Here is an 11,525-nt window from a genome sequence, read left to right as displayed (position 1 = left end):
TATATATATATATATATATATATATATATATATATATATATATATATATATATATATACTATTTTGATATATTTTGCAGTGTAATTTAATCCTGTTGTAATAAAGCTGAATTTTCAGTAGCCATTACTCCAGTCTTCAGTGTCGCATGGTCCTTCAGATCATTCTAATATGCTGATTTGCTGCTCAAGAAACATTTCTTATTTATGTTTCTCTTATCAATATATGTTCAAAAGAACAGCAATTATTTGTAATAGAAATCTTTTGTAACATTACTGTAACATTCTTGTAACTTTTACTGACATTTTTGATCAGTTTAATGTATCCTTTCTGAATAACAGTATACATTTATTTAAAAACATGTTTGAACTGTAGTTTATGTAATATATATATTGTTTAATTTAGTACCAGTCCTCAGAGATCAACTGACAATTCACCCTGAAAATAATCTGTTAAGCAATTAGAACCGTATTATGTCTCTTAGTTGTCAATAATTTAATGACTGAATAAATGAAGTGAATCTTCTGTCATACAGAACACTCTCCGATCAGTTCTCTTTCTTGTGCCTGTAGGAAGGTGTGGTTGGTCTGCCGCGACAGGCTGGTGGAGTGCAGCCACCTCACGGAGGAACAGGGGGTGTGACCTCAGCAGGGCCTAATGGGGCGGGGCCTGGCGGCTATCTGCCCAATCCACAGCAGCAACAGCAGGCAGCCATGATGAAGCAGATGATGGCTATGGAGCAGGAAAAGAGGGTCCAGCTCCATCTGATGGAGCAGCAGAAAGCACAGCTTATGAGAGAACAGAGACAACAGCAACAGCAGCAACACATGCTGGCAGAACAGGTGAGTGCCACTGACAGTGCAGGGCTTTTGTTTAAAATACTCGTATGAAATAGTCACACTTGTGAGTGTGCAAGCAGCTGCTTGATTTAGATTTAGTATTGATAAAGAATTTTCATATTCATGCATTTTTCTGCTTTGCTTCCCTTCTTTTTCCAGTTACAACAACAGCAGCATCTCCCCAGACAGATGAGTCAGGCACAGAGGAATCCATACCCGCTCCAGCAGTTTCAAGGCAAGAAACAGAAGTACACAGAAAAAAAATATCCATGCCCAAACATGAAACACTTTGCCACTAGTTGTAATGACCATATTACTCTGTGGCCCAATGGCTTATGGTGTTTAGCAATGTAAGATCCTGAAGTAAATAGTGAATCTCAACTCCTCCTTTAAACCTTTGCATTTCTCTATTTCAAAATGAAAATAATTTTCTCATTCACATAAAAAAAAATTATGCCTTGCCACTTAAACACCCAGTGCATCTGTCAGCATTTCTAATGAACACACACACATACATTCACTTAAACTAAGACTGTTGCAGTTACAGGGAGCCCATCTTTTGATTATTTTGTTGTTTAATGTAAATTTAACTTTAGGCACTAGTGGACATAATATTCATACATGGTTATTTGTTTTCAATTAAAATCAGTTAATTCGTAGGTCATCTTTTACATACTTTAAATGTAATTAAAACGTCTGTCTACTAGAATGGAGACTAAAATCTCAAAAACATTTTAATAAAATATTTCATATCACAGTAAAATCTGACAACGATATCAGAAATGCAGCTTCATAAGGTCAAATTATGCTGACAAGCAGTATTTTTCAGTCATGTGTGTTAGGGCTATAAGCAGGAAATCCATTTTATTTAGCTTTATATAAATGCTAGTCTGATGCCTTTTTGTCAACATAATTTAACATGTAATACGTATGTGTTCATCGAAGCTGTAAGGTGTCGAACATGGAATTAATAATTTGATGCACAGACATCGGAAAATTTCAGTGTGCAGTTTGTGTCATCATATATAAATGATAGCGATTCGCTATGCATTTGAAACTGTGTACTTATGCCATTTGACTTTAATTGAAACAAGCCTTTGATGTACTGGAAATAGCTGAAACAAGCCTACTGATGTACTGTTGGAGAACAACAGATGTCAGTTCATATTATTTAATTGTAAATTATTTTAGGCACGCCCCAGGAGATGGCAGCAAGGAACCAGACACTGCAAAACATGCGCAACGCTCGACTTCTGCAGCAGCAGCAGCAACAGAACCCCGGAATACTGCAGATGACGTCTGTCCAGAACTCGGGCACCATACCTTCGCAGGGTGACATGAGTATGGCGTACGGAGGCCAGGCGGGTACACAGACCGGGATGTACCAAGGTATGAACCCAAACATGGGCCAAATGCTTCAGCAGCAACAGCAGCACCATCCTAACCAGCCCGGCATGGCGATGGCACAGAGACAAGCGGGCACCGGCGGGCAAGGGATGGTCGCCGGAGGCGGGTATGGGCAGGGAATGCTAATGAACCCGTCACTCCAGCAGCAGCAAATAAAATCAGCCGTTGTTGCCCCTGGTGGGCAGCCGATGGCCAAAGTTCAGAGACTGCAAAGCATGATGGGAGGCGGAGGCCAGACGTGGCAGCAGCAGCAAAACATGCAAGCCATGGGCGGAAGAACTTCAAACGACATGGTGGCGTTTAACAGTAACCCTGCGTACGCCATGCAAGGTGGCCAGGCTCCTAGAATGGCCAAGCAGCATTTCGCACAAGCGATAGGTGGACAGACTATGGTGGACCCTCGTTCGATAAACCCAGCGGCAATGGGTGGGCCGATGATGCAGCACATGGCTGGGCAACCAAGGACCAATCAGCCGCGGGGAATGGTGATGCCAGGCATGAACCAGGGTGTGCCCAACATGGCCGCTTTCGGACAAGGCCCTGCTCAGGGCATGCCGGGAGCATCCGGAGGGGGTGGGCCGTACATGCCAGGGGGTCAGCCTCAGGGCTATCAGAGGACATCCAGTCAGGACCTGGTGTACAGTTACGGCAGCCAATCAGGGGCTGGGGCCGGGGTTTCGTTCGGCTTGTCGGATGGGACAGATTTGGATTCGACGGAAGGTTGGATGGAAGAGTTTTTCCCCAGCCAATAGCCTAAGGGATTTTTTAACAGGACAATTTTATGGAAAATGTGATTCGTTTTATTGTTTCATTTTTTTTTTAATTACATGATCGACAAATCTAAGAAATATATTACATGTTGTGTATTACATGTGTGTGCTGTCACAATATTTAAACCAATTCCTCTCTGTTTGGGTTGCTTCTTAAGTAAAGATCCAGTGTTCTGTGTTTTTTTTGTTTTTGAAGAAATACCCATTTTTATGGAAGCCCGTTTCCGCCACTGAATAAAAAATAAAAAAGGTAATTGCGACTTTTTATCTCACAATTCGGACTTTTTTTTCTCAGAATTGTGTGATATAAACTCGCAATTGCGAGTTAAAAAGTCATAATTGTGAGATATAAACTCGCAATTTTGAGAAATAAAGTCAGAACTGCGAGATAGAAACTCACAATTCTGACATTTTTTCTCAGAATTGACAGTTTATATCTCACAATTCTGACTTTATAACTCGAAATTCTGACTTTATAACTCGCAACTGTGAGTTTATATCACGCAATTCTGACTATATAACTCGCAACTGTCCAAATAACCTTTATTATTCAGTGGCGGAAATGGGCTTCCATACATTTTGGATTTGATCCATTTCTGTCTTTTTTTTTCCCCCTCTCATGTCCTTTCTGCTGCATTAAGGGCAAGAGGCACTGAAAACCTGCTAAATGACATTGGGAAAGATTTTAATGTATTGTTTTTAGTTCACCCTTATTCTGACATCCTGTTCATGTATGAAAGAGTGTGTGGAAATTCGAGGTGGACCTTTGTCAACAATGGATCCCTTTTCCCAAACCAAACAGTTCACTCACACCTCTTTCTTCTCTTACTTATCTTCTCTCTCTTTTTCGCTGCTCTTGACATGTTCATCCTCTGCATTTGCTCTGCTTTGTGCTTGTGTGTGTGTGTGTGTGTGTGTATGTGTGTGTGTGTGTGTGTGTGTTTAGGGTACACAGACCGGGATGTACCAAGGTATGAACCCAAACATGGGCCAAATGCTTCAGCAGCAACAGCAGCACCATCCTAACCAGCCCGGCATGGCGATGGCACAGAGACAAGCGGGCACCGGCGGGCAAGGGATGGTCGCCGGAGGCGGGTATGGGCAGGGAATGCTAATGAACCCGTCACTCCAGCAGCAGCAAATAAAATCAGCCGTTGTTGCCCCTGGTGGGCAGCCGATGGCCAAAGTTCAGAGACTGCAAAGCATGATGGGAGGCGGAGGCCAGACGTGGCAGCAGCAGCAAAACATGCAAGCCATGGGCGGAAGAACTTCAAACGACATGGTGGCGTTTAACAGTAACCCTGCGTACGCCATGCAAGGTGGCCAGGCTCCTAGAATGGCCAAGCAGCATTTCGCACAAGCGATAGGTGGACAGACTATGGTGGACCCTCGTTCGATAAACCCAGCGGCAATGGGTGGGCCGATGATGCCGCACATGGCAGGGCAACCAAGGACCAACCAGCCGCGGGGTATGGTGATGCCAGGCATGAACCAGGGTGTGCCCAACATGGCCGCTTTCGGACAAGGCCCTGCTCAGGGCATGCCGGGAGCATCCGGAGGGGGTGGGCCGTACATGCCAGGGGGTCAGCCTCAGGGCTATCAGAGGACATCCAGTCAGGACCTGGTGTACAGTTACGGCAGCCAATCAGGGGCTGGGGCCGGGGTTTCGTTCGGCTTGTCGGATGGGACAGATTTGGATTCGACGGAAGGTTGGATGGAAGAGTTTTTCCCCAGCCAATAGCCTAAGGGATTTTTTAACAGGACAATTTTATGGAAAATGTGATTCGTTTTATTGTTTCATTTTTTTTTTAATTACATGATCGACAAATCTAAGAAATATATTACATGTTGTGTATTACATGTGTGTGCTGTCACAATATTTAAACCAATTCCTCTCTGTTTGGGTTGCTTCTTAAGTAAAGATCCAGTGTTCTGTGTTTTTTTTGTTTTTGAAGAAATACCCATTTTTATGGAAGCCCGTTTCCGCCACTGAATAAAAAATAAAAAAGGTAATTGCGACTTTTTATCTCACAATTCGGACTTTTTTTTCTCAGAATTGTGTGATATAAACTCGCAATTGCGAGTTAAAAAGTCATAATTGTGAGATATAAACTCGCAATTTTGAGAAATAAAGTCAGAACTGCGAGATAGAAACTCACAATTCTGACATTTTTTCTCAGAATTGACAGTTTATATCTCACAATTCTGACTTTATAACTCGAAATTCTGACTTTATAACTCGCAACTGTGAGTTTATATCACGCAATTCTGACTATATAACTCGCAACTGTCCAAATAACCTTTATTATTCAGTGGCGGAAATGGGCTTCCATACATTTTGGATTTGATCCATTTCTGTCTTTTTTTTTCCCCCTCTCATGTCCTTTCTGCTGCATTAAGGGCAAGAGGCACTGAAAACCTGCTAAATGACATTGGGAAAGATTTTAATGTATTGTTTTTAGTTCACCCTTATTCTGACATCCTGTTCATGTATGAAAGAGTGTGTGGAAATTCGAGGTGGACCTTTGTCAACAATGGATCCCTTTTCCCAAACCAAACAGTTCACTCACACCTCTTTCTTCTCTTACTCATCTTCTCTCTCTTTTTCGCTGCTCTTGACATGTTCATCCTCTGCATTTGCTCTGCTTTGTGCTTGTGTGTGTGTGTGTGTGTGTGTATGTGTGTGTGTGTGTGTGTGTGTTTATTTGCACTATGAGCATCACAACAAAACACATCAGACTCTGTGTGCTCTCAGTGCATGCAAGATGGATGCTCTGCTGTCGCTAGGCGACCGTGTCAGTAGAAGAGTGAAGCCATGTGTGCGTTTGTCAACTAGGTGTTTGTTAATATTGCTTGAAGAGATTTGGCAGCTACAAATTTATCCCTCCCGTCCCTAAAACTGTGAGAAAGATGTTTTCTTTAGTCACAATGGCAGCTAGAAAGGACCCTATGACATGTAACTCATAAAGTGTAAAGATTTTTACAGCCCACAGACATTTGCGTGTTTTAATTCATACATCTAGAATTTTAAACCAATATTTAAATGCTTCCCAACATTCAATTTTCTTCCTTTCTTTACATGAACGTTATTGCTTGTAAACACTGGTTAAAGATATTTTCATAAGAAAAAATGAAATACACCATACATACTGTATTTCCGCTGATGGGTCATACCACTTTTCATCTTTTATTTTACTCTTCAAATGAGAAATATTTATTGGTTTCTGTAACGTTTGATTTCACTGCACCACTTCCAGCTCTTGAACACACTGACACTCCTTTCCCTGCTACACAATGCCTGACAGGAAAGACAAGCACATCAAGACAACTGTATTGCATACAACTTTCTCTTTCAACTGTGACAAAATTTCAACCAAAACAAAAATCGAATTAATTTAATATAAGCCTCTGCTCTTTACTGGGATTTTACATTTATTTACGACCCATTTCCTCCAACTTGTGTTCATTGTTGAGTTTGTCAGCTCATTTCAAATGAAGTCTCAATATGGTATCTTACTAGCCAGACTTTTGTTTTCTGTTGTTTAACATGAGATGCCACACAAATAAGAACATCAGTCTTTTCTGCTCTGTTGTGTGTTGCTGTGGTATTATAGTCATGGTGTCTTTGTAATCAAACTCTAGTTGTATTGTTTCCGCTCTCTGAAGAATGAACATGAATGTAACATTGTGACTGATTTGCCCTTTTTTTTATTTTTGTCTTAATGGGAGATTGACCGCATTCACATCTTCAGTGTTTCGCAGTGTTATATTGTTGCTCTGTCAAGGGGATTGCAGATGGAGAGGGTAAAGCCCGCGTCCTCCTGCCGTCTCACCAAATATCAACAATCTGGGACCAAGATTAACATGTTTTAGATTTCGGTTGAAGTCATTGAGCTTAACTTTTTCTTCTTCTTTTTTTTCGTACTGGTGCTGACATATATGTGATGGAAAAAAGAGATATATATCAGATAGTTATTTGTAAATATGTTTTTACAATTTTAAATACATACACAGAGGATACGTCTCTACTCACTGTAAAGATATTGCTGTTTGTTTAAGATAGAGAAGTATTTTTATTTCATTTTTTTCCACTTTTAAACTCATCTGAGCTATACCATTGCACTTCAGACAATGTCTTACTACTAATTTGTAATGTAAACCTCCTCTAAGTTTTATTTTGAAGGTTTTTTCTAGTTTTAAAATTTTACTCTGTATCTGAAGCAGTGCTTTTTTTTTCCTTTTTCATGTACAGAATTATGTAAATGGTAATGCCAGAGAGTTACAAAGAATTTGTTTTTCAGAAAAAAATACATTAAAGAGATTGATCATTAAAAAAAGTTCTCATTAAAATGTCTGCAATTTATTTGTTAGAAGGAAATGAATCTATCCCTCACATCGTTTTCATTTGTGAAAAACTAAATATTGCCTTCCCCGAGTTAATATTTATCAGAAAGAAAGCGTGCTAAAGGAAAGGAATAAAATGTACGTTGTTGTTGCTTGTTTGAATAAAACCTAGGAGGAGAAATGGTCATGAGAGAGACAAAGGGCGGGTGTTTATATCCTAATTAAAGCCACATATGCTAAATAGCGTTGTTTAATATCTTACCCTAATGTATGGATCACTCCCCTTCTCTTGGTATATTTCTCTTTTGTGCTGTGCTGCTTTGGCGCTATCTTCTGATTATGATGAATGGAGAAGTGTCACTATGACACTGCCATTACTCATCTTCAGGGGTGAGACAACCTCGCTGTGAGAAATGTGAGGGAGAGAAAATGGGGGGCGGAGGACAGAGTAGAGATGGGACACAAACACACAGACTGCCCTGTCCCATGGGGTTTCCTTCTAAATGGGGTCATCTAGAATCAGGGTTCCTGAATGTAAAAACGAAAAATTAAGCCGGATTCTTGATTTTTCGTTTTGTTTGAATAATTAAAAAACGAAATATGTGCCCGTTTTTCATTTTTCAGATTTCAATATTAAAACAAAAATTGATTGGACGGAAGAGACCCTGATTATCTAGTCCCTCAGCACTTCGTCCATTAGTTAAATAAAATCGCCCTTTAATCTGATCTAATGAAAACAGCCAGTGCTGCGAATCCACCAGCAACCATCTGGAAGACTAGAACAAATCAGAAGCAAAGGTGCTTGTGTAAGTGTTTTTCCACATTTTTTTTCTAATGCATGTCTACTGCTTGATTCCAAACAAAGTAAAAGCAAAATGTAAAATATATATATGGCGGCGGCCTATGTTTCATAAAATATCTAGAACATATAATTAGATGTTATTTCCCGTGTAACAAAGTTCCAAAAATGAACGTTTTAAAAACGTCCATAAATCGCCTGATTTCATATGAGAGATTTGAAGCAGGGATAGACCAGAATTAAGTCGTTATTCATTAAAAACAACTCTTAAAATGGTTTGCATTAATTCAAGTTCAAAACAACATCAGGACATTGCAAGATTGTCAAACACGCAAATAATTTCTGTTCTTCGTTGTCCCAAAACATATCCTAATATTTAGATTTAAAACATGCTGTTTTATTGGACTGTGCATTTTCGTTTATCGAGCTAGGTATTGTTCCTCATACCTTTGTTCCTGTAATGACCACTAGATGGCAGCAAGGCTCTTATTACAATAGGATGGAGACGAAGCCTTCTCGAAAGTGATTGGCTTACAAAGTAGGCTACATGATCAACAACTTTACCAATGATATAGACGCTGTTTCGCGTTTCTACCTTTTTAAGAAAACAAAATGCAATTACTTCGAGTTGATAGATCTTTTCGAAGCACAAAAGCTGTTGTAGATATGGAGTTTTATTTCATTAATTTCCAAAAGTACATTTAGCCCCCTAAAAATATTACATTCAGGTTATTCATCATACAGAACCTAAACTTGTTACATACAGTAGGCTATATAAGGAAATTAGCCTACTTAATCGTTTTTTTTCTCTCTCTCGACATGGCACAAAACCTCTGTGTTGCATTAAGTTTGTGTGTGTGCATGTTTGTGGTTTATGAGGACACAAATGTGCATAATGACATGGGTATGACAGGTATTACAACATAAAGGTGATTTATGAGGACACTTTCGGTGTCCCCGTAAATAAAAGTGTGCGTGTGTTTGTGACTGTTTGTTAATGAGGGATGTGTGGACACATTAACGTTTTTAGATTTGTGGAGTAAACATTATTATTTTGAAGTAAGATCAAATTAAATGCTTGGGGTAAGATGGCCCCTCCAGAATTGGAACAGACGGCCACAAGTGTGATATTTGTGCTTGTTGGCTAGTGTTTTTATTTTAAAATGAAGTATTTATTATAATTAATAGGGGTTATTATTTAATGTATCAATGAATTAGATGTACATTTCAGATATCTGTTCTTTCATCAAAACCTACAGGTTAATTGAGTGAAATCATTAAACTGGCATTCACAGTGAATTTCAGTATTAAACTAAATTGTCAAAAAAGAGAAAAGAATAGAGGGTATGCACGTGACGTCACCGTCAGCTGGAGTGGTGGTCCGACGAAACATGCTACCTATCAGATTGTGCTACCAAAAATAGATTTGCATTGTTTTAAGGGTAAGGTAGGGGTAGGTATGGTCATTTAAAAAAAGCCTCAAACCACATGAATAAGATGCTGGTAGGCAGCACAATCTGATAGCTAGTATTTTCCGCTATCGATTTGTGCTACCTATCTTTTTAATGGGAGGTAGCACAAATCATCAGAACATCACTGAGTGGCCAAAAGACTCACTAAAACGAGAAAGAGCTTTGCGATTGACTGTACAAATAGATCTGACAAGAAATCTGAGGCATATTTTTACAGACTGCCGAAAGCTACAGAAAAGAGAAGCAAATGAATCGCTGCCATTCACAGAAACAATGGACTCCAGGCAGCGAAACACGGATTTGCAGTTATCATTTCATGTTACTATGTTGAATTTTACGGTAAAATCATATTCTATTATTGAATTGTTATATATCGTATTGATAAATCATCAATTAAATATTTACCATCTTCTGCATAACTGGATGTTTTTAAATAAACACTGACAAAACTAGGCTATGTAAGTTTTTGCGCTGAACGATATATATATAACATTGATATCACCCGGATTTATTTTGTATTTACAAACTGCGTTCATAGGCAAATCTGCTTTATTTACTTCCCCAGCTGCAAAATCAGGCACATATGCCTAGGCTACATGTCAGAAAACACGATTCCTGGCTGCATAGGCCTATCGATATCCATGGACCACTGGATATTTGGCAAGTTGTAAGGAACATTATATCGAGTTCAGCAACCTTTAGTTTAAACTGATTATCGTTGTTTTACTCACTTTTCACGTGACGTCACACTCTGGAGGGCAAACTACGCTTTGCTTCACTGACCGCCAGTTCTTTTTACGCAGTTTGCATTAAGCAGTAATATAGTAAAACGCAGATATTAAAAGGCGAAATTCAGTTAACACCTTACTGATTATGCATATTTTGTACAGGCAAGCAGATGAAGCCAGAATATAAAGCAATGTGCGAAGTTTCACCGTTAAATGGTTTCCGATAGAAAACCATCAGAAGGAAAACACTGAACCATTAAGCGGATTGCGTTCATATTCCGGCCCTAATGCTTGCCTATGTAAACTATGCATCATTAATATAGAGTCAATCACCATATATGTTTTAAATATATTAAGGCACTTTAAGTGTTTTTACAAAGTTTTGTCGCACTGTTTAATGATTGAAATATTGCCGCGGGTGCTTAATGTGGATTGCAAATGGCCAAAACTTGCATTTTTTTCACATACCTTTGTTTTATTCTTTTGAGAGGTGATCTTTATTCACATACCTTTGTTTTATTCTTTTGAGAGGTGATCTAAATATTTGCGGCTGTGAAACAGATGTAAAATTGACAGGCTTGTCCTGCAGTTCTATGGCTGTTTTGCCCTCCAGGTGACAGGTCTTCGAGCCGGTCACGTGACTGAAAGCTATGAATGAAACCCATTCACGCTGCAGCTCTTTTGCCTCTCAGTCCAGCTAAAGCGGGTGTGTTCAGGCGGGAAAGTGACGTAAATGCATACCCTCTATGGCAGGGGTGGCGAACGTCGGTCCTGGAGAGCCGCAGCCCTGCAGAGTTTTGCTTCAACCCTAATCAAACACACCGGAACAAGCTAATCAAGGTCTGAACGGTTACTAGGAAGCTACAGGCAGGTGAGTTTTAATTAGGGTTGGAGCTGAACTCTGCAGGGCTGCGGCTCTCCAGGACTGGAGTTCGCCACCCCTGCTCTATGGAATAGTTGATTTAGCATTTTACATTAATGGCACTTTATATAATCGGAGGGTCATCTTACCCCTCTTTTGATATCTTATACTTTGTGCTACATACATCATCCTGCACATGCTAATCTTATATTAAAAGGTTACAATTTTAAAGTAAATCCACATTGTTTTTAACGTTAAGTTAACAATATCAGAAAAATGTTCTCTTAATTCATGACTTAAGTTCCTC

At 39.5% G+C, this 11,525-nt stretch overlaps 1 protein-coding gene across 2 annotated transcripts in view; it reads left to right on the top strand.

Moving 5' to 3' along the window:
• The window catches only part of LOC107551124 (mastermind-like protein 3), a 151,709-nt gene extending 146,714 nt beyond the window's left edge, over window positions 1-4,995 (top strand). The window contains exons 3-6 of one of the 2 annotated variants that reach the window (XM_016232631.1): window positions 570-839; window positions 996-1,071; window positions 2,028-2,201; window positions 3,961-4,995. In XM_016232631.1, the coding sequence (XP_016088117.1) occupies window positions 570-839; window positions 996-1,071; window positions 2,028-2,201; window positions 3,961-4,754 (1,314 nt within the window). In that variant the 3' untranslated portion in view covers window positions 4,755-4,995. Of the gene's footprint in view, window positions 1-569; window positions 840-995; window positions 1,072-2,027; window positions 3,237-3,960 lie in introns of those variants that run through there. The other variant, XM_016232623.1, reaches the window with a different exon arrangement.
• Window positions 4,996-11,525: the final 6,530 nt, after the last annotated feature.

This window comes from Sinocyclocheilus grahami, unplaced genomic scaffold, assembly GCF_001515645.1.
Source record: "Sinocyclocheilus grahami isolate Dianchi unplaced genomic scaffold, SAMN03320097.WGS_v1.1 scaffold17.1, whole genome shotgun sequence".
In the NCBI taxonomy this organism is placed as follows: Eukaryota; Metazoa; Chordata; class Actinopteri; order Cypriniformes; family Cyprinidae; genus Sinocyclocheilus; species Sinocyclocheilus grahami.
This window is presented reverse-complemented; position numbering and strand designations above follow the sequence as displayed.